This window comes from Neodiprion lecontei, chromosome 7 (assembly GCF_021901455.1).
Source record: "Neodiprion lecontei isolate iyNeoLeco1 chromosome 7, iyNeoLeco1.1, whole genome shotgun sequence".
NCBI classification, from domain to species: Eukaryota; Metazoa; Arthropoda; class Insecta; order Hymenoptera; family Diprionidae; genus Neodiprion; species Neodiprion lecontei.
This window is the reverse complement of record NC_060266.1, coordinates 7,427,879-7,454,244: the sequence shown is the minus strand read 5'-3', so window position 1 is coordinate 7,454,244 and position 26,366 is coordinate 7,427,879. Positions and strand designations below refer to the sequence as shown.

The window sequence follows — 26,366 nt, the reverse complement described above, 5'->3', positions numbered from 1 at the left end:
ATTACTCACTTCGTATAAACACAGCTTTTGCACGGCAGAGAATAGAGAGTGATACGACTAAAAAGAGTGATATTTTGTAACTTCCCGAAGAAGTTTGAACTCTTCAAAGATGCAGGAAAGCAAGAAAAACATACCGGTTGACGACAGCTTCCGTAGAATATCTAATTCTTCAGAATTATCGTCAGATTCATCCGGTCTATCTCACCTTAGCAGCCGACTAGTGAATGTTCCGGATAATGTTGAACCTGAGAGCATGGTGAATCACCTGATTTTCAAGCCCCCGAAGAGTTACAAAAGGTGAGAAGAAATTTCGACCATGAAAGATGTACATCGTAACGTGTCACAATAGCGTCGAAATATATTGCAGCTAAGCTAAGAGACTTTATTTCTGATATCCGAATCCGACTGAATAACTATGTTTAAATCTGGTTTTGCAACAACTATATTCTCATAAAAATTATTTCAGAGGGCAAGGCGAAATACCATTCCACATTCCCCATAAGAAAGTACTGGAAAAGATCGAACACAAGCGAGAAATACCAGAACCCCTTGTAAGATTTTTGATATTTATCGAACGCATTAAGCAAAGCACAGGTGTTGGACCTCCTCCTACTACGACGAATTAGGGTTTCACATTTTTTAAATTCTTTCCACGGGCATGCTTTGAAAATTGAAAGCAGAAATTGTAAAGGTCTTATTAAATCTTAGTATCCTTGACGTGCAGTACAACCGTAAAAATCCTGTTCCAGACCGGGTTCAGAGATCAGCAGAAAGCGATCTTTCAAAGAGTATGCTTACCGTATGTGGATGTACCAGAAGTGGAACGAAAACCTAGCGGCACACCTGACGGCAGTACTCTTGTCCTGAAGACCGTAAAAAGTAGGGTGAAACGTTCGTCAGTGGTAAGAAAAATGTCATCCTGACCTAACGTCTGGTGACGATGATACATTTCAGTCGATGTGAGGCCAGTCGGTAAGGTCGTCGAAGAGGCGGATGATGCGGAGTTTAGAAAGAAGAGTCCGTTGAGTCAACCGCCAGAAGTGGCCGACCAGCTTGAGCTAATCAGCAACTTGCGAAATGATCCTAAACTCGGTTTCTTCTACATGGTTTACGCCGTTGACCGATGTTCCGAGTTCTTCACCCCATACGCGTTGAAGTAAGCCAAGCCATGCGTGGAAATACCTTCGACGGACGTTCAGTCATGCGTGTAATCTTTTTTCAGGATTGTCCCATACGGCCAACTCAAGCGTACCTACATGACGATAAGTGTGAACGGCGTGACGCAGTATAGCCCCGATGAAATGTCGTTTACACCCATGGAACTGTGGGAGAGGGAGTATCGGTTTTACTTGAAGCTGATGAGGGCGAGTTGAAGTGCTTCGAGAAACCCGCCTTCAAGGCCCTCGCTTCGAAACGAGTAAGCAATGGTGTCTTTTCCTGCAGATAAGGACATTCACAACATACCGAACATGGAAAGCGCTCTACGTTTGGAGAAAGACAGTAACATGGACGAAATTCCTCGAGGCTAGAAGCTACATGGAGCAAAACCTGTTTATATCTGATCCAATTTTGAGCAAAGCACTCCTTGAAGTGAAAGCAATGTGCGCGGTCTTCTTGGACTCGTCATTCAACGACTTTTCCGCAATTGAGAAAATTCCTCTCTTCATGTTCATTGAAGCACAGGTGATACAGTAGCCTCAAGTTTCGAAAGTTTTTAAGAGTCGGGGAAATCGAACGTTGCACTGACTATACTGGACTCAATCGTGAAACATTTTCAGTTCGCGAAACTAGAATCCATACGGGGTAAATTGGACGAATTCAGGATGCTGGCTGTAAATATAGTAAACAACGCATGCCTTGGCGCTCTTTTGAAGGAGGGATACACGCCTGAAGATTCGAATGTTACCATAGAACAGACAGCTTACGGGAAACTTGGTAACGTAAACTGATCGCTTACAGCACAGGTACCATAATTCAACACAAACATAGTATGATCAATATTCTTCAAGTGTTCAGTGAGGAATGTTTTGCGTACAATATCCTGGTAATAGGATATTTTTGGTTATTTCGGAAGGTCAGTTCAGCGGGGCGAAATTCAAAATCCCGAAGGACGGAGTTTTGAAAATGAGCTACATAGAACAGGCTCGTAAGAGACAAAAATGTTACCGTCTCTCGTGGTAAGTATGCGGATTCATTACAATTCATGCTTGGAAAATTGAATTTTAAGCAAGATATTCTTACCACCGAGAAGTTTCATCCATTTGATCGACTACATGCAAACAAATATGATGCAAGTTCTGCTGCATAATACCTACAAAGAAATAGTCACCGTGCTGAGTGTGTACGATCAGTTTTTACCATCCAAAGAGTTTTTGGAGTCTTCCGATACTGAAGCTATTCTAGAGTTACCAAATTTTAATGGAACGTTGCCTCAGGTACAAATTCTAACATGAAAGACTTAAAACATTTAGTGAGACAAAATTCCACTCAAATCATATGGTGCTATTTGTTATATGTCTGCTGTATCGAATTCAATTCTCTTTCAGTGCCCATTTTTCGTTACAAGTTTAACCGTGTCAATCGAAACCGGGCTAAACATTGATCCTTCTGAAGAGATATTTTACTTTGTGTTGCAAACAGTGTGCGACCTGTGGGAAGAGAATTTAGATGCGATAAAGCCGCTTCTCTCCGATCCGTTTTTCTATCCTTTCACGAGGTGAGAACTGTGCGATAATCTCACCACCAATATCTATAAATTTTTCTTTTTGGTATACGGATTCCAGGCCAATGATTAATCACAAAATTGAAGAACGACTTTGCGGCAAGCCACCAGAAATTTTGACGGTCTTGAAACAAGATCCTGGTATAGGGGTTGTGAAAAAGGAATTCAATCAGGTCCTTCGGCAGCATATGGAAGCTGTAAAACTGTACTGGAAACGGTTGAAACCAATCGAAGAGTTTTACCAAGATGACATGACCTCTGACGATCAAATTATGCGGAGAGAAACTCTGTGTGAACAGTTTCGCAAATGGTTCATACGCTACACGGCAGAGATTGAAACCATCAGCAAAGTTGCGGAACATCAAAATTTGGGCTTTTTCCACGTGACGTTAAGCAGATTCAAGGAAATGGCCTTAGTCGCACCCAACAAAAAAATAGCCGTGCTAGAATCAGTGTTGCCTTCGTTAGTAGAAACTTCGACTTCTCACATTCACTAATCGCTAGCCATTGTGTTCGCTTGACTGCGAAATGCATTCAGCTGCCCGCAACGAAATTACGGTTTATTATACCTTCCGTATTTTCAGAATCGGAAAAACCAAAGTGGACAGTGTTCTAATGGAGGCAATTGACGCGATAAATTATCTTGAGGCTGATCCGGTATCGACGGACGACTTTGTGGCGTACATTAAATTCCTCGACAAGTCGCAAACGAAAATAGACAGTATGGAGACCCAGCTTGAATACGCAAAAGAAATCTACGATATCATGGAAGAGTATCGGATTACCGTCCCTGTCGAAGACATGGCCAATTATCTGGTAAGTCTTGAGCTGCTAGACTCTGATACGAAGCTCAGGTTGAGGATAATCAAGTTATGCGTACCGTACACAACCGCCAAGAATATGAATTAACGTGCACGTATTATACTAAGAATTTAGATTATGCGCAGACGTCGCTAACTCACCACTAATTCATATTCATGTCTTCCTCGCAGGGTATTAATGTACAGTTTACGAGTTTACGTTTAGCTGTTGAGAAACGACTTGTGGCCAGAGATAACCTGATAGCAAGCTTCAACGCGCAGCTTCAGTCTGACATCAACGAACTGATCGACAAAATTTCGGAAATTAATGACGAAGTTGTTGTAAGTCTTTCGTATGAAATTTTCCTTCCAACGAAATGACGTTTGAAAAGCATAGTGATATTCTTACTCGACAGCAAGGTTGGCTACTCGACGCGGAAAGCAACACTGCGCACTGTCTTGCAACTCTGCGTAACCTCAATGCACGAATGACTGAATGTGCAAGCATTGCAAACACCTACCGAAATCACCAGAAGGCGTTTAAGGTACTGAAACATTGTTTTGGTCTCCTCAATTCATGCAACCACAGATACGAGTAATTTGTTATCCTGCGCGTGATAATGCAGGTGGAAGTGACGAGATTTGATATGCTTGAGCAAGTAACGAATGAAGTGAAACTGCGCACACTACTGTGGGAAACCGTTGATACGTGGGCGGCAGCGGTTGAAGAGTGGCACATAGTACCATTCGACACACTGAATATCGATGAAATGACGTCGTTTACTTCGCGTAACGTGAAAAATATCGCAATGCTGGAAAAAGGCCTGCCACCGAACAACATCGTGCCAAAGCTGAAGGAAGACGTTGAAGTAATAAAGGACAAGCTGCCAGTTATAGGCTTCCTCAGAAACCCAAACCTAAAGACTCGTCATTGGCAGAAAATAGAAAGCTTACTCAACTACAAATTCACAGCAGATGAAGAGGTCACACTGACTCTTCTCGAAAAACTGAATGTTTTTTCGTATCCCGCCGAACTGATGGAAATTGCCGCGGCGGCCAGTTCGGAATTCGGTTTAGAAATACTGTTAAAAAGAGTTGAAGAATCCTGGAAGACTTTAGAATTTCTCGTCGTTCCGCACAAGGAATCCAAGGATGTGTTTATACTCGGATCCTTAGAAGAAGTCCAGGCTATTCTCGAAGAAAGTAACATCAATATTCAGACTATCGTCGCGTCACGTCACGTTGGTCCGATTAAGTCACGAGTGGAAGACTGGGTCAAACAACTGGATCTATTTTGGAAGACACTGGTATGTTTACAATAATTATCCATCTCCGTATTCTCCTTCTTTAAATTTAAATTTTACGAACTATGCTGCTATACTGTATTCTAGGATGCTTGGCAGTACTGTCAGCAGCAATGGCTCTATTTAGAGTCCATATTCTCCGCTCCAGACATTCAACGCCAACTCCCCGTTGAATCGAAGCTTTTCATTGTAGTTGACAAATCGTGGAAAGACATAATGAGAAAAACAGCCAAGGTATTGAACCCCAACGAATGAGTACGCGTTTAGCATAATTCAGTTGTCATAAATACACCCTTGAACTTATGCTTGTACATCATTGCCGTTAATGATCAAGTAACCCAACCGATTAGTAATCGTTCATTGCAGATGCCATTGGCGCTTGAATCGTGTTGCCAGCCGGGTTTGTACGAGAAGTTCCTGGAGAATAACAGAAACTTGGATCAGATCTTAAAATGTCTCGAAGCTTATCTTGAAACAAAGCGTATCGCATTTCCACGTTTCTTTTTCCTGTCGAATGATGAACTGCTTGAAATATTAGCACAGGTATGAAGTAGATTGAAGCAACCATATTACAAATGTATGAATGGAAATTTGTTTGAAGCAACCATGTTAGTTGATTATAATCAGGTAAATCTTTGCTGATATAGTATAGATATAGATATTACTTATTACGAGTATGTTCAGAATGCATTGTATGTGCCGTTGGAAAATTGTCGCACATCGATATTCTAAAATATAGGACTGAATGTCACAATCGATGAAGATAAATGTATCCCAATTGATTACCCACTCACTCTCTGAATCCAGACCCGAAATCCCCACGCAGTACAAAGACACTTGCAGAAATGCTTCGACGCAATTTATCGTTTGGAGTTTGCTACGGCTCCACCTGAAGATGGTGCCGAGACAAGTGACACTATACTGACTACAGACATCAACGCGATGATATCTCCCGAAGGAGAAAGAGTTCAGTTGGGAAAGGGATTAAAAGCACGCGGCAATGTGGAAGACTGGTTAGGAAAGGTTGAGGCATCCATGTTTTTGTCGCTAAAGAGAAGGATGAAAGCGGCAATAAGCGATCTTCATCACAGAGGAAGAGAAATGTTCTTGGTTGCACATCCTTCACAGGTTAAACCATTGATAATCCCGGAGAAAGATCCGCCTGCTTCGACATCTGTGTAACATACATTATTTCAGATCGTTTTGACAGTATCACAAATATTCTGGGCTCGAAACGTTCACTTAATTCTCGATGGTAAAGTCAACGTTGAAAATGCTATGCAATCGTTCGAACAAAAATCTTACTCGGTAAGTTAAGGTGAACTAACGCTTATTCAAACGTTTTTTCAACGCTAGAAGAAGAACTGTCGCAAGTGTTATGCAGTGAAATTTTGTCAGCCACTCCCGACTTGTATAATTTAACCGTAAATTCCATGCTAGGACTTGAATCAACTAGCAGCTATGGTAAGAGGGGAATTGCCGAGGCTGGTACGTGAAGTAATCATCAATCTGATAACTGTTGATGTTCACGCAAGGGACACCATAACGATTCTGGTTGAAAATAAAGTGAGCAGCAGGTATGTCCAAGTCATGTGAAACTCTCCAATTGAACATTACGGACATGATCGGTGAATTCTGATACGCTTAGTCGATTACCCTTAATCAGCACGAATTTCGAATGGATGAAAGCACTCCGGTACTACTGGGACGACGAAGTAGATAATTGCTTGGCGAGGATGAGCAGCGCGGAATATCTGTACGGGTATGAATACCTCGGGGCGCAGAGAAGGCTTGTGATCACCCCGCTGACAGACAAATGTTATCTCTGCCTTATGGGGGCTCTTCAATTGGATCTCGGTGAATAGGATTTAATTTTCTGAATCCGACAACGAGCGAATTATGAATCGTTTCTAGGTGGAGCTCCGGCTGGACCTGCGGGTACTGGAAAAACCGAGACCACCAAGGACTTGGCAAAAGCTCTTGCTATCCAGTGTGTAGTCTTCAACTGTTCAGAGGGACTTGATTACCGGGTAAAGTGCCATTTATATTTCTTTTTATGAGACCACCGCAATAATTGTAACTGCAAAAAGAGATTTTGAATTACAATTTTTTTCAACAATTTTCTTTAACGAGACAGATGATGGGCAGATTCTTCTCCGGGCTTGCGACATCCGGTGCATGGTGTTGTTTCGACGAATTCAATCGAATTGACATCGAAGTACTTTCGGTAATAGCGCAACAGTTGATCACTATAAGAAATGCGAAGGTAGCTAGAGCCAAAGAGTAAGTTTGAATTATAAACGGTCAATCCAATGGTAACTTTGTTTCATTGTCAAGGCACAGAACATCAAATACTGATAAGAATGTGAAGTAAAATGCATATTGATTTTTTTCAGATTTCTATTTGAAGGACGAAAAATAAAGCTAGTCATGTCATGTGCCGCTTTTATAACCATGAATCCGGGGTATGCTGGCCGTACGGAATTGCCGGACAATCTGAAATCTTTGTTCCGTCCCATATCCATGATGGTTCCAGACTACAGTAAATTACTGATCCTTGAATCATTCTCAACAGAATAACTGTAGTTTTCATACATTTATAGAACTAATTGCGGAGGTGACATTGTATTCCGAGGGTTTTGAGTCATCGAAATCACTGTCTAAAAAAATGACACTGATGTACACGCTTTGTAGCGAGCAACTTTCCCAACAGGATCACTACGATTTTGGAATGAGGTAAGCACGGCACTGTCCCAAAGCATTCGAATGTCAGTACATATCCTAGTACTGTCTTCAAGTCACTATGCATTGTATGTAATGTTTCAAGAGCTGTAAAAAGTGTCCTTGTGATGGCTGGAAGTCTGAAACGAGAAAACCCAGACAAACAAGAAGATGTCGTGTTAATAAGAGCTTTGCGAGACAGCAACCTTCCGAAATTTTTAGCCGATGATGCCGAGCTATTTCAGGCAATTATTTTACCTTGGATCAATAATCGTAGAATATTTTTCTGGTTTATTGAATAATAGAAAATAATATCGAGATTTTCAAAACTCTATCCATTTCAACCTGTATTTCTGATGAAATATCAGAGGTCTCGTCTCATTGTAGGGCATACTTGGTGACCTCTTTCCTGGTGTCGTTATACCAGAAGAGGACTATGGCGTATTCCAGCAAACAACCATAAGAGTGCGTGTGATGTATTGTTAAAGTGAATTACTTTTTAATATTTTTCTTGGATTACTTCCGGAATTCTGCTAGAATGGTAAACTCAGATGAGATTCTGATCCCGTTGTTTTTCCGAAGGTAATGTTAGAAGCCCGACTTCAACCTGAACTTTGTTCGATAAAGAAAGTCATCCAACTACACGAGACTATGATAGTAAGACATGGAGTTATGTTGGTGGGACCGACGGGTGGCGGGAAAACAACTGTTTTAAAAGTAAATGAAATGACGGTTTGGGTTTTGGTTTTACTCGTAACCATTCTGCTTCCTTTCCAACGCCCTAACGTCTGTTTAGACGTTATGCGATACGTTGACACGACTCTACCAAAATGGCGTTATTGGGCAACACTTTCAACCAGTGCACATGTACACCTTGAACCCCAAGTCTGTGACAATTGGTGAATTGTATGGGGAAGTGAATACCTTATCGAACGAGTGGCACGACGGATTGCTAGGAATTATCGTTCGCAGTGCGTGCTCGGTTAGTAGAAGCCATTTTAAAGAAGATCAAAGATCTATTTGTGCCTTTATCTGAGCATTTGAACTTTTGATTTTCTACCAGATTATTTTAATTCTAACAACACAATTCGTATTAAAAATGTAGTCGAGATACAGAGTAACCATCGAATGTTGCTCAACTGTTATTGGGTCTTAGGCCCAAAATGAGGACCATCAGTGGGTAGTTTGCGATGGACCAGTAGACGCCGTGTGGATAGAGAACATGAATACAGTATTAGACGATAACAAGATGCTGTGCCTTGCTAATTCGGAACGAATAAAATTTACTCCATATGTGCACATGGTATTCGAAGTTATGGATCTGGCTCAGGCTTCTCCCGCAACAGTCAGCAGATGCGGTAGGCGTCTTATAAAGATACTCGAATGAATGTTTATTGTGAACATTCTAGGTATTTTGAACTCGGGTAACAAAAAAAGAAAACAATATCATACAGCAAGTAGGGGTACAACATACGACGTGATTCGTGCTGAAATAACTTGATTCAAATTTATTCAAGTTTCAAATGCTGGGTGGCTTATGCTGATACAAATATTATTTATAGGCATGGTGTATCTCGATCCGTCCGAGCTTCGGTGGCTACCATACGTTAAGACCTGGGTTTCTAAGCTTCCTTGGAGAATAGTCAACGATGATATTAAAGATCAAATTCTCGAACTATTCACCACTTATATGGATCCTGGATTAGCATTTTTTAAGAAAAATTGTGAGCACGCTATTCATCAGGTGAATCAATTTCAGAAAGTAGAATATTCGCTAGACTGTACATGATGAATCAACAAAATTGCATATTGTCCAGTCTTTCATCATTTTCAACATGATATCACGTTAAATCTTAAACTACGGACATTCTAATATAATTTTAATATATTCAACAGGTTGACATAAGCAAGGCTAACATGCTATGTGCTCTGATGGAAAGCATTTTAAACGAGCCAGGCTCAATCGACAGAACAGTTGAAAAATCACGGACCAAACATTTCCTCACGCAAGCCTTCATCTTCTCTTTTATTTGGTCCGTTGGTGGAAATCTTATAGACACTTCGAGAGAAATATTCGAAACATTCGTAAAAGAGCAGTTTGATGAAAATCCTGATGCACGGTAATGCACAGCTTTCGAAGTATCAGTGGGTATAATAGGCAGTTGCCGCTGTCGCTTGAACATAAAAAGTTGTCTCCCCAGACCCAATTCTAATAGACAAATTTTTGCATGCATCTCTCACTCTCGTGTTGAAATAATTTTAGACTACCAGCAAGTGGGGATCTTTGGAGCCTCTATATAAATGTTCAAGGTCGCCGAATGGATTTGTGGATAAAACTATTACCCGTATTCAATTACAATCCGGAACAACCATTTTTCGAAATTCTAGTACCCACAATAGATACAGTTCGATTCTCTTACATCATGCAAAAACTGTTGGAAACCAACAAGGCCGTTCTATTCACCGGCGGTACTGGTTGGTACTTTTAGATATCCATTTTTATAGATTATTTTCGTCATTTTCCGTTTAATTTCGATTATATTTTCAATCAAATTTTAATATTTGAGATGATCCCAATAACGAGCGAATTCAATTTCAAGTGAGCTCACAATTTTTCAGGTATTGGAAAATCAGTAATCGCGAAACTGGTGCTAAATAATTTGCAGAAAACTGAATCGTGGGTTCCAGTTATACTGAATTTCTCAGCACAAACAAGTAGCAGTCGTACGCAAGAGATTCTTGAACTTAAACTGGAGAAGAAAAAGAAAGCTCTTTTAGGAGCTCCGGTCGGAAAACGCGTTTGCGTGTTCGTCGATGATGTGAATATGCCGAAGCTGGACACTTACGGATCGCAACCACCGATTGAACTTCTCCGGTACGATTTTTTTTAAGTGTTCACCATTTCTTTAGTGATACTTCGATTGCTGCCAGTCAAAATATAATCAATTTACTAGAGCCATTTATACGCTAAAGAACTTGTTATCCTCACAGACAATTTCTTGACTTTGGAGGTCTGTATGATAGGGAAAAGTTATTTTGGAAAGTAATAGAGGACGTAGTATTGTCATGCGCATGTGCCCCTCCTGGTGGTGGAAGGAATATTTTGACTCCAAGGTTCGTCAGACACTTTGGAATGCTAGTCATCCCAGCCCCAACGGAAGGATCTTTAAAAGCAATATTCAGGTATTTTTTTATCAGAAAATATCTAAGCTTATCAGGTAGATCTGGCACAAAGGTGTAAATTCTTCCGAGTAATTGATAAAACGAATAACTTACAATAAGCTAGATGCTTCTGGTTGATCTCGAAACGCAAAATTTGAATCGTACTGCCAAAAAAAAGTTTCTGGCGTCTTTAGTATTTGTTCGTTGCAAGTTCCAAAGGAGTGAGAAAACGTGTCCAAGCATTTTTTGACAATGCAAAACTTTATTCTGCATCCAAGAATCAATGAAATGTCATACAGTGAGGTCTGAAAAATTATTTATATTATGAGTTCCTGCCAATGAATGTACAAACTGTTTTTCCACAGAGCCATTATGAGAGGTTTTTTGAAAGATTTTTGTCCACCCGTTATGGACGTTGGGGACAAGATAGTCACAGCTGCTGTTGAAGTTTACGATAGAATAGCAATTGATCTGCTCCCTACACCTGAAAAGAGTCATTACGTATTTAATTTGCGCGATTTATCAAAGTGCTTCCAAGGCATATTACAGGCTGATTCATCCGATGTAAGAGAAGCGAAACAAATCCTTAGGTAGGTGATAATTTGCACGTGAAGTATCCAAACTAGGCTCTAACGAATTGTAAACCCCTTTTTTGACAGATTATTTTACCACGAATGCTTGCGCGTTTTTCACGATCGGTTAATCAACGTAGAAGACAAGTCTTATTTCTATCGCCTAATGACGGATATGTGTAAACGCACATTCGGAACAGATGTCGTTGCATTACCGGAGGAGGAAATCATAGAACATCCACCGATAATTCTTTTCGGAGACTTCATGCTGGTGGGTGCTGCTAAGGACAACAGGATTTACCAAGAAATCACGGATGTTGCAAAGCTGAAAGTGGTCCTACAGGTGACGAGAGCATTCTTCATATCTCTTATTCACCGGTTCACTCACCATGGTGATACGTTACAGGACTACTTGGACGATTACTGCTTAGCCACAGTGAAAGAGATGAACATCATATTCTTCATGGACGCTGTTGAACATTTGTGTAGATTAGCCAGAATCTTGCGATCCGAGAGAGGAAATGGATTGTTAGTCGGTGTCGGAGGCATGGGAAAGCAGAGTCTTACAAAACTGGCGTCTCATGTTAATGGTTATCCGTTAGTATACTGTTGTTTTCTACTCGGATATCCAATTGCTACTTTCAAAGCCTTTATAATCGAGGTGAGAAAGAAAGTCTATTTCACAAAAAGAAACAACTTCGAAGAAACAACAACTCAAATTTTATAGACGGAATGAATTCCACTGTTTCAGATGTTATCAAATAGAAGTTTGCCGCGGGTATGACATAAACTCGTGGCACGACGATTTGCGGCGTTTCTACTTTTCTCCGGGCTCTCTTGCTACCGATGCAACGTTTCTTTTCACTGACACTCAGATCGTGGTTGAAGAATTCTTGGAAGATATTAATAACACACTGAATTCGGGTATGTTGCAGACAATTTGAAGATGGCAAAAAAATGATTGAACTAGATTATTTACCGACATCGTTACAGGCGAAGTCCCAAATCTCTTCGAGGCTGATGAACTGGAAAAGGCCATAATTGCAACCAGACCTGCAGCTAAGCTGGTTGAAATTGCAGAAACGGCCAGGGATGAAATATACCGATTCTTCATCGGTAGAGTAAGGAATCACTTGCATCTCATGTTGTGCATGAGTCCTGTTGGCGACGCATTTAGGTACACTGAAGATTTACATGATGGTCCAAATTGTTGTAATCACAAGTCACGTAACATGATATGCTGATCGACGGTTGATCTTTAGGCGTCGTTGTCGCATGTTCCCTTCACTGGTTAATTGCTGTACCATCGACTGGTACACAAAGTGGCCTGATGAAGCCTTGCTTTCGGTTGCTGAAAATACACTTGCGTCCATGATGGGGGCTGATGCTCCTATGCTTCCCGCTTTGTCTACGATTTGTGTATTTATGCACGAGGTACTTTCTTTGAAGAGTTGTATATTACGTTTTGAATTGTGCGTTCCACTGATTTTCATTGAAACTCGATCGTTTCTCAGAGTGTAGAACAAATGACTGTACGGTTTTTCAACGAAGTCAGACGCAAGTATTACACCACGCCTAGCAGTTATTTGGAGCTCTTGAAGCTCTACGCGTCCACATTGGATACTAAGAAGAAGAAGACTTTGATGACAAAAGACAGAATATCAAATGGACTTAGGGTACTAACAGTATCAAAGAAATCTTCTCGTGAAACCATATACATATATGTCAGATTTTTTTCGCCCACTTCTTTTGATAAACATGTTGAATCAATAAATTTTATTTCGTAGAAACTGTTCGAAACGAATGAAACCGTCTCTGACATGAAAGCCCAGCTACTTGTTTTGGCACCCAAGTTAAAGCTCAGCTCTGAAGAAGTGTCTAAACTACTTATAATCGTGCAAAAGCAACAAGTAGAAGCCGACAAAGCAAGAAATATTGTTGCCGCGGACGAGGCCACAGCTAAAGTAATTCATTCATCAAAATAGATTTTACTTAACACAGTCGAGCGTTCGAACCAAAAATATGAAGATCATCTTTACTTTACTGATAAGCTGTAAGATTCATTCAAATCTATGCCATGCCTAGGCTAAAGCAGAGGCAATGGGAATATTAGAAGCCGATGCGAAAAAGGACCTTGAAGCTGCAATACCAGCTTTAGAGGAGGCGAAACGAGCGCTCGAGTCACTCAATAAAAACGATATCAACGAGATAAAGGTTTTCAACAAGCCACCACATTTGGTTCGCTTTGTCATGGAAGCTGTGGATTTGCTGCTAGGAGAAAAGTATGAACAAAATTAGTATTTTAATTGACATCCAACCCGCATTACTCTTCTTCCACAGACTTGACTGGGCATCAGCGAAACTAGTGCTGTCAGATGTCCACTTTTTAGACAGACTACTGCAGTATCCTAAAGACGATATAAGCGACAAGCTATTGAAGAAGTTGCAGGAGTACGTAACAAATCCGGAGTTTGTACCGGAACTCGTAGCCAAACAAAGTAAAGTCTGTAAATCCATCTGCATATGGGTCAGGGCGATAGACGGCTATGCGAAACTGTACAGGATCGTCGAACCGAAAAGAATAAAGTAAACATCTTTCTAAGAACAGTACGTTCAGTGTGATTTTGATAAAGATGAAGTGATTCCCGCTACATTTTAATAACAGACTGGTACAAGCACAAAATGAATTGTGGGTGATTGAAGGAGTCTTGCAACAGAAGCAGAAACAATTGGCAGAGGTCGAGAAGAAGATCGCTAAGTTGCAGGCCCAGTTTGACGGGGCTGTGAACAATTTGGCGCAACTACAATATCAGATGGCACTTGCTGAAGCTAGACTAAATAGATCTGGACGTTTAACGTCGGCTCTTGCAGACGAGCAAATCCGATGGGAAGAATTAATGAAAGTGAGAAAGAGGAAACTTCCATTCCCTTGGCATGACGTTAATGAACTTCGAAAACTTTCATGACTTTATGTTTTGAATACAGGATTTTGACAGACAGATCCAGAATCTGACTGGTGATATCTTGATCGCCGCTGGAGCATTGGCATACCTTGGAGCATTTACCAGTGTCTATAGAGAGGAGTTACTCAACAGTTGGATTGACAGTTGCATCAGGGGGGAAGTGCCTATCACCCCTGGTTTCAGCTTAATCACCGTCTTGGCTGACCCGTATGAAATTCGATGCTGGAACGGGTTCGGCTTGCCGAGAGATCAAGTCAGTACGGAAAATGCGATATTGGTAACACAAGCTGGAAAATGGCCACTGATGATCGATCCTCAAGAACAGGTTTCTTCGATATTTCAATTGACATACCGATGCACGATTCGATGATTTACAAAATTTTCTGTTTACCACACGCCCAGGCTAACAGGTGGATTCGTAACATGGAACGTGAGAACAATTTAAAGATATGCAAAATGACCGATTCAAACTTTATGCGAATTATGGAAGCTTGCATCAGGGTTGGAGCACCGATGTTACTTCAGGAAATTGGAGAGATACTGGATCCTAGTTTGGAACCCGTTCTCCTGAAGCAAGTATACATAATGGTAATGATACGCGACTATACTCTCATTCTTCTTCTTGAAAGGTCCGACTTAAGCTGCTGATTATGGAATTGCATCAGGCACTTAAGACGCACGGTTTAAATTTCAAATGTTTAGGGTGGACGATTGTTGATTCGGATTGGTGACAGCGAGGTGGAATACGACACAAATTTCAAACTATACATTACCACGAAAATGGCAAACCCGCACTACTTGCCGGAAATTTGTATTAAGGTAACAATAGTGAACTTCACCGTCACGCCGTCAGGTCTCGAGGATCAACTGCTCGCGTGAGTTATTTTGACAGTATGAACACCCATCTGCATCCCTGTATCTGCACAAAACCCATGTTTTTAAATTCTAACAAAGATGGAATTTCACTCAGAGACGTCGTACGACTCGAAAGACCTGATCTCGAAAAATTGCGGAATGAATTGATCGCCAAGATTAACGCCGACAAGGGACAACTCCAGTTAATCGAGGACAAGATTCTATCCTTGCTGTTCAGTTCTGGAGATAACATACTGGACAACGAGGAACTAATCGAAACTCTAAACGACAGTAAAGAAACGTCGGCAATCATAGCGACACGTCTGATAGAAACGGAGGCCACCGAGCAGAAGATAACAGTTGCTAGAGAAAAATATCGGACGGTATCAACGAGGGGATCGGTACTGTACTTCGTGGTGGCTAATTTGGGGGAGATAGATCCGATGTACCAATTTTCACTGAAATATTTCAACCAGGTGAGTACCGCGTTTGGTGTCCTCATTGTGGTGCGTGTGCTAGATGATGTGACGACAGGAATGTTTCAGGTTTTTAACACAGTCATCGAAACCAGTCCAAAGAGTTCCGACCTACAGGAACGACTTCTGATTCTCTACGAAGAAATTACAACGGCTATATACACTAACGTTTCGAGAGGTCTGTTCGAAAGGCATAAACTAGTATTTAGCTTCATGCTCAACGTCGCTATATATTTGAACGCGCAGATCATCAAACCCGAAGAATGGAATTTTTTACTTTATGGACCTGGTCAATTTGCAGCAGTTAGTATTTTGTGGACTTACTGATCTGGTGTTCAAGATTTTGAACTGTTTAATACATCGTGTTCCGTTTGATAGCCTCAAAAGCCGGACTACCCAACACTGACCGACCCCATGTGGAATGGCATTGTTTATTTGACACAGAATTTTGCGAAATTTAAAAAATTGACGGACGATGCATTCACGAAAATAAACATTTCAATCGGTACGAATGAGCAGGTAAGGTGTATTTTATTTTAGTTTAACGACAAATGCAGCGTTGCCGCGTATATGAAAAATTACCTTGTCTCAAATGCGCGCATGGTTCAATGTTAGGAAATAAATATAATTCCCAGTAACAATACGAAAGCAGCAAATGACTGGAATTCGATCTTGACCGACATGGAGAAGTTAATGTTACTGAAAGCCATGAAGGAAGAAAAACTTATCTTTGGTGTTACGGCATACGTCCAAAAAAACCTTGGCCAACAGTTTATTGAATCGCCAATGATTTCTCTTCAGCTTCTGTAAGTGCATGGTGATTTTTTACCGAACAGGATGAATGTTCCAGCGAATATCATTGAAATAGTTCTACGATATTTCAGCTTTCCGGATACATCCAAGACAACGCCACTCGTGTTTGTCCTAAGTACTGGATCCGATCCTTTCGCTGCTTTTCAAAAATTCGCTGCTGAAATGGGATTCACAGATAGAATAGAATCCATTTCGCTAGGCCAAGGGCAAGGTCCAGTTGCCGAGGCGCTTGTGATCAGAGGCACTAAAGAAGGCTATTGGATATTTTTACAAAATTGTCACTTGGCCACTTCGTGGATGCTCAGTATGGAGAAATTGGTGATCAGCATAGCGGAGGAATCTGAAGAAGTACATCAGGACTTCCGACTCTTTCTGAGCTCCATGCCGAGCGTTTCTTTTCCCGTATCCATCCTTCAAAACTCGGTTAAAGTTACGAACGAACCTCCCAAAGGCTTGAAGGCCAATATTAAGAGATCGTTGTTTGAGCTAGAAGAAGATTTCTTTGAAAACCATGGTAATTCATAACGTGTCACCGTAAGCCCGTAAAATAAATGATTTCAAATTTAGATACGTACTGATTTCTTACTTTCACAGCATTGGGAACACAGTGGAGGAAAATGGTATTTGGGATTTGTTTTTTTCATGCGATTGTTCAAGAACGAAAAAAGTTTGGCCCTTTAGGATGGAACATATTATACGAATTCAACACTAATGACCGTGAATGTTGCTTGTTAAACTTGCAAATGTTCTGTACGAGTGGAACAATTCCGTGGGACGCTCTAATGTACATTACAGGTTCGTACATTATCGCATCGATATTCATACCTGGCATTTAAACTAGTGCTGTACGTCAAGACAGTCAACTAGGCTAATTAGCTGAAAGTTAGCTGGCTAAAGCAATTAGCTGATTGAAATAAAACAGTTAGTCGATTGATCGGCTTAGACGGACCTAAAAATGTTCAAGATCGACAAGTAAATAAATTTTACACTTTTCAGATTCATACTTGCAACTAGGATAAGTTTTAATATGTTGACTTCACAGAATTATTGCCATCGAATTGTCTGAGGTGCCTAAAAAGTTGATCAATCAATAATAATCAGCTAAGCTAAGAATAAAAATTAACGTTCGTGAAATCGTTATACGTGTTTGGGTCAACTTTTCAAAGTCACTTACTGAGCTCCGCGTATTTTGGAATAATTTAATACGTATTATTTCCCAACTGTAGCTAGTATATTATTAGTAATATCAAAAATAGATTTGCTTAAAAACTTCTCTAATTGTAAGTGACAAATGTCTATTCATGTGATATTTTAATTAGTAGTTCGAATTTAAAAGGTGAAAAATTCATTTACATATTGATTTTCTGCATTTTTAGGTTTGACCGGTCAATTACCGCTTTAACTGGCTAATTACTTTGGCAAGCTAACTTTCAGTTAGCTGTTAATTATTCAAGTTTCAGTTAATTAGCCAAGTTAACTGTCTTGATCGGCTAAATCGTACATTACTAATTTAAACCATACAAAATGGATACTTGGCCATAGCTATTTACTGAATAGAAATCTAACGATTTTATGAGATAAGTTAAACTCGATTAAAAGTATTTGTATGTCTTTTCATTACGTTGTGTCCGTTTAAGGTGAAATAACATACGGTGGAAGAATTACTGACAATTGGGACTTACGTTGTCTCAAGACGATTCTGGAGGGGTTCTTTTCGCCCATGACGCTAGACCCTGGTTTGCATGATTAAAATTAAACATTTCCTCTTCTTCCAAGAATCTACTGTAACCCTTAGTTAAAAGAGATCAGATACTGATACAACTATTTTCAGATTATACATACTCATTGTCAGGAACATATTACTGCCCTAACTACAAAAAACTTCAAGAATACAAAGATTTTGTAGAAGGGTTTCCAATAATAGAAGATCCAGAAATTTTCGGCATGCATGAAAATGCCAACATTGCGTATCAGGTAAGTTAACAGAGTTAGTGGCAAATTACGTAATAGATCGATTGAACCGATGTCCTTAAATCATGGATTGATAACTGAATTGTACCTGAAGCTTCAAATGTTTTTTCACCACATTTGACAAAACCGTTGCACAGAATGGTTGTAACTTGAGAAAACTACGCAATACCGACATTTTTAAAGTTTAATTGACAGATAACCGCCATTTGTCACTTCAATTTCAGCTCAGAGAGACGAAAACTGTTCTAAACACGATTATGGAGGTACAACCAAGGGTCAGTACAGCTGGCGAAGGCAAGTCCAGCTCAGAACTAGCCTTTGAACTGGCCGACATGGTGATGGAGAGGATTATTTTATCGATTGACGCGTCCGAATGCAACCCAAATCATCTTGAAGTAATTCCGATCGTTACACATTATATACAAAGTGATCACCTAAAGAAATAATGGTCCGTCCGCTGCTGTAGTGTAATGCGCATGCGCTACAATCCGAGAGCATTTATTTGTCAGGACAACCAACCGTTAGTGTTGGATACACTGCCAGCGACAAATGTCAAACTTTTTGAGGCTACGTTCACGACTGTTGGTCACCCTGACAAACAAATTCTATCGGATTATAGCACATGCGCATTAAACTATAGCGGACAACGGACCATTATGTTGTTAGATAATCACTCCATTATATAACTTCACGATGTTGACACGACTATAAGAGGAATGCAGTGAATTGAATATCAGTAATTGTTGTTATCACAAAAACTTTTGACATGCTTCGTCCAGAAAGATGCGGCTGGTCGAATTCCGTCACTTACCACAGTTTTGCTACACGAAGTCGACAGGTTCAACAAACTTTTGGCTAAAATTCACTCTTCCATGGACAATCTTCAACGGGCGATTAGAGGATTCGTTGTAATGTCTGATGAATTGGAGAAGGTCTTCAGAGCTCTTATCAACAATCAAGTATATTCGATCATCATCAACAAGCAAACACATGTATTTTGACAAAGCCGTAAATGATGATCGACACTACCGTACATTACAGGTTCCACAAATGTGGCATAACGTAAACGTGTATCCATCGTTAAAGAGTTTGGGAAGCTGGATAAGAGATTTAGAACTGCGAACCGACTTTATTTGCGTAAGTTGCACGATTTTTGTAAAGAGTTTTCAAAATACATGATAGTTCTTTTCAGAATTCAGAATAAAACTATGATCCTTATAAAGTGTTTCAATTTCCTTACCCAATTATGTCTAACAGACTTGGTTGTACCACGAAATGCCGATTTCATTCTGGATATCAGGCATGTCATTTCCCCAAGGATTTATAACTGGAATGTTGCAAACGTATGCCCGGAAATACAACACCCCCATAGATCATCTAAAACTAGATTTTGCTCCTACCAAAATTGTATTGGATCAAGAATTGATAGAATCTGCTCATCGAGAACATCATAAAGAGGTAGCCATTTCTCATTCGATCATTTTAGCTTATAACCTTCTTTCAAAAAGATCTATCAATTTCACTTGGACTACGTATTCAAACTTTTTGAATTTCAAATATTTTCTTAAATATCAACTAGTAGTCATTTGAAAGCCAGACATAATTCTACCACTACACGGTTACAAAAAAAATATCCCAGCTGATCAACTAAAATTTTTGAGTTGGTTTAACCATTTTTAATGTATTACTACGTGAAAAAAAAACTGCAAATCACAAAATAAATGAGGATATTACAATTTAAATGGTAAAATCGCGAAAAATTTATGTCATGTTCACTAACGGAAATGTAAGAAATAACAAAAATATAAAGTGGACCTGCTGGGACATTCTGTTCAGTTAAATATTTCGGACAGTGTATTGACACTTCGCTACGACATTAATTCCGATTCTAAATCCTGATTTACCCGAACTTTGGCGACCTCACAATAATCCCTGGAATTATGATTTACGAAAACGCTGCCACGTGTGATTTATCTTTATAAAGGTGTTGGATTTGAGTTTCGTTATTTTATTGCAGTGGCTGATCAGCCCTATATATGCGATGAAGTATAAATCACTATTTGTAAAACTGCACGTGTCACAATGCTAAATATTTTTTAAAGTAAAACTGAAAGTTGTTGTCGCGAAGAAAATAATTACGAAAAGCTACTTAATTTTCGAATCCACGAATCTACTTATTTACTAAATATCATTGCGTCGGATAAAAGTCGAAATGAAAATTCAACGTTACTGTAGTTTTCTTTGAAAAATATTTGTTTCAATTTAATGCGTACATCTTTATTTCGTAGTTAATCTGTTTCCTGATAATAAGCATTTTCACTTGAGATTTCGAAGGCCCTTCAAATAATTTTATTCTAGCTGTAACAGAAATCGGTCATTGGAAAATATTCATTCAAAACCCGAATTATTGAAGAATATCACCGATTGAACTACGCACATCATTATCAATGATAAAACTAATTAAATTATCATTTTTTACCAGGTACGCGGTGCATACGGTAACGTGAATCTCCCGCGTGACGGAGTTCTGATTCACGGGTTATTTCTCGATGCCGGTAGATGGGATTTTCAGTTTATGGTTCTTGTCGATGCAAACAAAGGTGAGCACACATTTCGTAATTAAAAAATGTATGTCAAAATAAATTCTTTGAAATTCGTTGAAAGGGGTTATGCCTATTCAAGATTTTTCGAAAATCAATTTTTTTCAAATTTAATTTTCACAATGTACATATATTCAAGTATATGCACAAATTTACGTAAATTTTTATAGTAATGAATTCTTGAAAAATTCTTAAAAAACCGATAATTTCGGCCTACTGACTAGGTGTGACCCCTTAAAGTAACCAGATGCTAATGTCAAATGTCCTACCAATTTCTTGGTCAAGTAATGAACCCCCCCATGTTTATTCTGATCCAGGTGAGATGAATCCTCCTTTGCCAGTTTTGCACGTTCTGCCGACATCATCATTACCGGAAAATGATCCACGATACGTTTGCCCCTTGTACAAGACGAGCATACGAGCTGGAGTTCTTTCAACAACAGGGCACAGCACGAATTTCGTAGTATCAATTCTGCTTAATTCGGCACGCAGACAATCCTACTGGATTTTAAAGGGAACAGCACTCTTGATTCAAATCACGAATTAATGCAGGGCCTGCGTTACATAGAATATACTTTGGAAACTTTGACGCATTTCCTTGAAAATGTTGTAAAGTTACTTACAACACGTTGTCAACTTTTCACGCGCGATAAGAGTGGGGTTATACAGTAATAAAACACCTCTGCGATTTAATTCCATTCGCAAGTCATAAGTACTCATTTAATCGACGAGCGAACATTCTGGGTTTTACAAAAACTCAATTCAACCCATTTTACATTGTATAATTTACTGTTACAAATTGCTGTGACAAATACTTGCACTATTGCTACTAAAGTATTTTGCACACTTAATAATGTAACATTAGAGGTAGGTTGAAATTTATGATATAAAAACGATAAGTTAAGGTACACTTGGTTAGGATGAGGAAAAATTACTACTGAGAAATGGTTATTGCACCGGATCGTAAATTTGCGTCCGTGCCATACGGGATCTTCTGGCATTTTGCACAGTTTTTGTCTCCGGTCTTTATTGGAATCCAATCGGATCCTGTACATACGTTGCGAATACATCCAGATGCAAACTGAACGAAAGGAGTAGATTCGCCTATTTTTACCAAGGTATAAGAAAAAATAACTAAAATAATGTGTTCTGCTCTTGTATTGCATATACACGTGATTGTTCGTTAAATTGGCTCGTGAGATTAGTTTGCAAAAACTTAATACTATGCATGTGCGTGTGACGTTACTAACTCGTAAAAGATGTCGTAAGATAATATTTAGGTATAAAAGAAGTCTATGAAAATAAATAAATAAATGCGATGCGCGTATTATAATTAAGGTATTGGTGGGTGATTTGCTGTACAGGGTGAAATCGAAACATTAATGAACAAATTCCTCGAAACATCACATGGAATCAACTACTTAGATCAGTTGGAGAATGACAGACTCTGAAGTTCTTTAGCCGGTTTGAAGAACTTTAAATATGCTGGTACACAAAAGTGAATGCCAATCAATCTTATATCATATACATGAAGTGGAACTATATGTTTCGAGTACTGTCTATTGATCGTACTGGAAATGAATATATTGATCAACATAAACAATGAATGATTTATTTTCTAAGCAGGCAATTTACTGTAAAGTGCGCCGATCCATCAAATCTCAAATTAGGGAGATTAAAGGAGTTTTCGGTGTTTCATCTGCATGACCGATTTGTGGTACTCATAGTCCTTCTGGTCAACTGTCCACATCAGAATCATGTAGGCTGTGAGCAAACCTGCCAGCAGGCACCGGTCAACGCTGTAATATGGAGTTGAAGATAATAATAATAACAAATATCGGTCGAAGTTCAATCGGAGATAATCTGATTAAGCACAAACTCAACAAAGCACAACGAAATTATCACAGGATAGTGTTACCTTTACTTCTCCAAACCTTATACAGAGACTATCTAACCCGAACCCGTATATTTTGAATTCAGTGAGGTAATGGTAGTGCTAATTCGGACAGTAAATACAACTTCACTCACCTCATGAATGGATGAATCCAGAAAATGATCAGGAAGCCTGTGAAACTTGGATGCCTCATGTGCGAATACAAACGTTGGAGTTGCTCACTCTTCATAATCAGCGGTTTTTGCCTGCCGGAAATTTTATAGTAAACTTGCTTCAATCCCATAAGCTCGGATATGTCCATGACCACACAACCGCCATATATTATTAGCCAGGCCATCACGTGTATGCTGGTAAATATCAGCCATAGTGATGTGCTGTGGAAAGTGTTGATGCTCCAAATTGTTGCCCAAGACACGGGACGCCAATTGCTCATTAAAAAATGGATCGCACCCGCGGCTGCAGTGTTATACACACTCCGTTCGATTTCTTCGATGTCTAATCGCCGGTAAATATTCTTTACGAAGTCACTGGCCATCACGGAATGCTGCACCATAAATGCGCACAGCAAGCAGGTGTCCATAAACAATGTCCATATTGTCGCAACGACCACAGATTCTTCTGCAGCATAAAAAGAACAACTCATTTTAACCCAAAATTACTGCAGTGGCTTCGTCACATCAGATTTTATGTACGAATATATTGTATATGGACTGAGATAATAACTGTTGGTTGTTTTCGAAATTCAAATATTGATGTTTTTTAACGAGCTGTTACAATTTTCATGGTCAATTTACTTCTTTGTTGGACGGATTATGTATTCGTGCGAGAACTTGCGGTAATAAGAATTGTTGAGGGGAAATTTTTAGGAACATACCTTTCAATGTTAATATTTTAAACAGATTTCAATGGAATTTCGTTATTCATTCACTGGAAAATTTCCCAATTTACAGAATGTTACAGAATTTTGATGGTAAAATCAACGTCAGAGTTGTGAAGAACATTTTTTATTTTTTCTGAAATTCCTAATGTTACTAAATGTTAAGATGCGGATTTTTTGTGCCAAAGGACAAGTATAAAAACTGTCAAATAATTGACGCTTCGGCCCTTTCGGGAGCGGGGGGAGGGCTCCTCAATGTTAAAATGTGTTTACCAGAGTTACTAGAAAGAATCTACAGCGAAGAAATTGATGTATTATAAAAGTGATACTTACGCAGAAATATATGCAAGTGACAAAAAAAAAAAAAAAACTTTGTCAATAGTGACCAATGCCACAAACCGTTTTTCGAGGCTTTGATTTATTATGAAGAGCTTGTTTTACTCTCGCTTGTATGTTTTTGTATGTAGGTGAGTACCGCTTTTGTAACACATTAATTTCTTTAGTGTACATTTGTTTGTAAATATTTGTAAGTCTTGTAAATACGCTTTAGATCCGAGGAGTCCTCCTCCTCAAGCGGCTGAAATGTTAAGTATTTGACAGTTGTGTTATTTGACTTTTGACACCGAAAATCCGTATCTATAATTTGGATAAGGTCGCGTAAAATCACGTCAACTACTAAATATGTTTCTGTTTATTTTACAATTGCTTATAAATTGTGACGCAGACATTCAATTTGGCTGAAATTCTTCTAATATTTTATGGTATATTCTGATTTTTCTTCAATTACTATATGAAATTAAATGAAATTCTCTGGTCATTATGAAAAGTCCTGATTCGAAGCATTTTTCCAAATTTTTTTGGAATTCGAGTATCAATGTTTTTCTGGGAATTTTATAGAAAACTTAAAAGGTTTTCGTCGCAACTTAAAAAATAATTTATTACCAACTCTGACACCTTGGATTAATAGAAAGTGCAAGTTGGCGGAACGGGTTATATGGAATTTGATGGTGGGCTCCAAATTAAAAAAAAAAAACTATGAATTCAATTTAGTGGAGACTGTTTAGCAAAATTATTTATTTAAAATGAGGAGTATCGTGGAAAACAGGCGATAGCGATTTTTGGAGCATATCCGAAAACTGAGATAGCTGACAGAGAACTAACTTATTTCAGACGCCGTTTCCACTGCACTTAGCCCAAGACTTAGCCTGGGGTTTTGGCCGTGCCGTCGGCGAAACTGCAAAATTTACAACCCTGGGTGCCCGGCAGTCAGTAAACAAACATGTTTTTTTTCACTTTTTCCTCCGAATCAGACGTTTACAAAGTTCAATTTCTACGAATAGTTGTATATTTTGCCTGTCGTAAATATCTCATAATTAATACAGTGCCGTGTCATGCGTTAATTTACACCATCTACCCTTACTGCCATTTTTGGGGCAATTATGTCCATGTAGATGAAAACCTTTCCACGATTTTAAAATAATGTAAGAAATGGAAGGATACCTCACATTACTATTTTCATGCAACACATACGCCAGAAAAATAGTTCTGTCATGTATCGTTTTACTTCACATTATATTAGAATCTCGGATTAAAATCGATCTCCTATGGACACTGTTGTATTGCGAAAAATGCATGCAACGAGAGATTAGAGGTTGGTAGACGCTTGGTAAGCGAGGTAAGCGACCGTTTGAGACTTTGCGACTCTGTGCAGGTAAGCGAGTTACGGGGTAGGCAGCATCGGTACGGCAATTTCCTACCATCACCGCCTCGATCAATAATGTTAATCTCACAACCGAGTCGGTAAAAGTTCACGGCATTGTCACCATACCTCGACACATCGTGACCCTGTCGCTTGCTTCGATTGCATACCCACGGCTGTTCGTCTTCAACAATTTTAGTCGCTGGTGCAATACACAAAATAACTCGGTCGGTAAGGGGTAGTATTGACGAGTATCATTAATCACAGATAGCGTGCACAAGCTTATATCTATAGTTATAACAGGTTTATAGCCTGTGTGAAGAATCGAGGCAACGCGTATTGCGCATCATATCATATATATAGGTATATATCATGTTTGCGTATGCGATGGGGTGTGTTGAGCCTAATTTAAGCTTGAGTCATAACCCGTGGCCCTGTGCATACGTACAATCGGTGTCAATGTAAGCTCATGCGATCTGTAGCGAGTTAGTATATCAAATGATTACATTACCTTCGGCTGTACGAAGCATGGACTTTTGATTCTCGTTATGATTCGACAAGAAATATGTGAAATTACATACAACATAAAACGTGTAAACGAAACTGCTCGCGCACACAGCGACGCTCACCGCTTTTGCGATCATTTCGGTCAAGAATTGATACGAGGCTGCTAAATTTGGCAATGTCAGAAATGAAAATCAGCTACTTTGTACAGATAGGTATACGCAAATTACTTTGAACAGTCTCCACTTGACAAAATGCACGTTCAGCAATGCACAATGTAATGGGATTTTAAGTACGGTAATACAGAGAAGGGGAAACACGGCGGATACCACGAACTTTACATGTAACTTCACAGGTTACAAAACGACATTCCTGGGTACGAATAAGCCTAAAACGTCCGTCAGGGGCGGGCGGGAGGAGAAGGGAAATGGGA

At 39.4% G+C, this 26,366-nt stretch overlaps 3 protein-coding genes across 4 annotated transcripts; 2 read left to right on the top strand and 1 right to left on the bottom strand.

Annotated features, from left to right (window-relative positions):
- Positions 1 to 109: 109 nt before the first annotated feature.
- LOC124295417 (dynein axonemal heavy chain 6-like) lies at positions 110 to 3,903 on the top strand. Its single transcript, XM_046745366.1, has 13 exons — positions 110 to 297; positions 467 to 551; positions 750 to 879; positions 955 to 1,156; positions 1,223 to 1,364; positions 1,444 to 1,683; positions 1,779 to 1,935; positions 2,075 to 2,177; positions 2,228 to 2,435; positions 2,547 to 2,716; positions 2,784 to 3,185; positions 3,307 to 3,538; positions 3,715 to 3,903. The coding sequence occupies exons 1-13, from the start codon at positions 110 to 112 to the stop codon at positions 3,901 to 3,903; spliced, it is 2,448 nt and encodes an 815-aa protein (XP_046601322.1).
- Positions 3,787 to 22,160, top strand: LOC107222676 (dynein axonemal heavy chain 6). Its single transcript, XM_015662136.2, has 51 exons — positions 3,787 to 3,864; positions 3,939 to 4,067; positions 4,149 to 4,829; positions 4,914 to 5,060; positions 5,193 to 5,369; positions 5,634 to 5,954; positions 6,024 to 6,134; positions 6,267 to 6,403; positions 6,493 to 6,683; positions 6,741 to 6,856; positions 6,964 to 7,109; positions 7,223 to 7,368; positions 7,430 to 7,562; positions 7,654 to 7,792; positions 7,935 to 8,012; positions 8,130 to 8,264; positions 8,344 to 8,529; positions 8,704 to 8,905; positions 9,110 to 9,291; positions 9,444 to 9,667; positions 9,811 to 10,022; positions 10,167 to 10,422; positions 10,539 to 10,730; positions 11,075 to 11,299; positions 11,369 to 11,624; positions 11,688 to 11,878; positions 12,033 to 12,205; positions 12,275 to 12,458; positions 12,544 to 12,715; positions 12,796 to 12,957; positions 13,069 to 13,245; positions 13,367 to 13,563; positions 13,622 to 13,867; positions 13,947 to 14,184; positions 14,267 to 14,569; positions 14,647 to 14,832; positions 14,947 to 15,119; positions 15,215 to 15,575; positions 15,645 to 15,878; positions 15,954 to 16,094; positions 16,191 to 16,381; positions 16,460 to 16,902; positions 16,983 to 17,183; positions 18,026 to 18,124; positions 18,220 to 18,362; positions 18,584 to 18,754; positions 19,139 to 19,318; positions 19,401 to 19,496; positions 19,617 to 19,817; positions 20,842 to 20,959; positions 21,277 to 22,160. The coding sequence occupies exons 2-51, from the start codon at positions 4,011 to 4,013 to the stop codon at positions 21,504 to 21,506; spliced, it is 9,861 nt and encodes a 3,286-aa protein (XP_015517622.2). The 5' UTR covers positions 3,787 to 3,864; positions 3,939 to 4,010; the 3' UTR covers positions 21,507 to 22,160.
- LOC107222679 (nurim homolog) lies at positions 21,648 to 26,316 on the bottom strand. Of its 2 annotated transcripts, XM_046746137.1 has the most exons (4): positions 25,941 to 26,316; positions 22,988 to 23,471; positions 22,595 to 22,758; positions 21,648 to 22,063 (listed from the first exon to the last, which is right to left on the bottom strand). In XM_046746137.1, the coding sequence occupies exons 1-3, from the start codon at positions 26,071 to 26,073 to the stop codon at positions 22,635 to 22,637; spliced, it is 741 nt and encodes a 246-aa protein (XP_046602093.1). In that variant the 5' UTR covers positions 26,074 to 26,316; the 3' UTR covers positions 21,648 to 22,063; positions 22,595 to 22,634. The 2 variants fall into 2 exon arrangements, with proteins under 2 accessions (XP_046602093.1, XP_015517626.1); XM_015662140.2 differs by having other exon boundaries at positions 21,648 to 22,758.
- Between the last annotated feature and the right edge of the window lie 50 nt (positions 26,317 to 26,366).

Excerpts from the sequence above, each read along its gene's own strand:
- LOC124295417 (XM_046745366.1), top strand. The coding sequence starts at position 110 with ATGCAGGAAAGCAAGAAAAACATACCGGTTGACGACAGCTTCCGTAGA. Across the intron at positions 1,365-1,443 it reads TTTACTTGAAGCTGATGAGG|ATAAGGACATTCACAACATA; the intron begins GCGAGTTGAAGT and ends CTTTTCCTGCAG. Across the intron at positions 2,717-2,783 it reads TTTTTCTATCCTTTCACGAG|GCCAATGATTAATCACAAAA; the intron begins GTGAGAACTGTG and ends TACGGATTCCAG.
- LOC107222676 (XM_015662136.2), top strand. The coding sequence starts at position 4,011 with ATGACTGAATGTGCAAGCATTGCAAACACCTACCGAAATCACCAGAAG. Across the intron at positions 7,563-7,653 it reads CACTACGATTTTGGAATGAG|AGCTGTAAAAAGTGTCCTTG; the intron begins GTAAGCACGGCA and ends TAATGTTTCAAG. Across the intron at positions 13,868-13,946 it reads GTCGAACCGAAAAGAATAAA|ACTGGTACAAGCACAAAATG; the intron begins GTAAACATCTTT and ends TTTTAATAACAG.
- LOC107222679 (XM_015662140.2), bottom strand. The coding sequence starts at position 26,073 with ATGATCGCAAAAGCGGTGAGCGTCGCTGTGTGCGCGAGCAGTTTCGTT. Across the intron at positions 23,472-25,940 it reads CATGCTTCGTACAGCCGAAG|AAGAATCTGTGGTCGTTGCG; the intron begins GTAATGTAATCA and ends TTTATGCTGCAG. Across the intron at positions 22,759-22,987 it reads TGGATTCATCCATTCATGAG|CGTTGACCGGTGCCTGCTGG; the intron begins GTGAGTGAAGTT and ends TCCATATTACAG.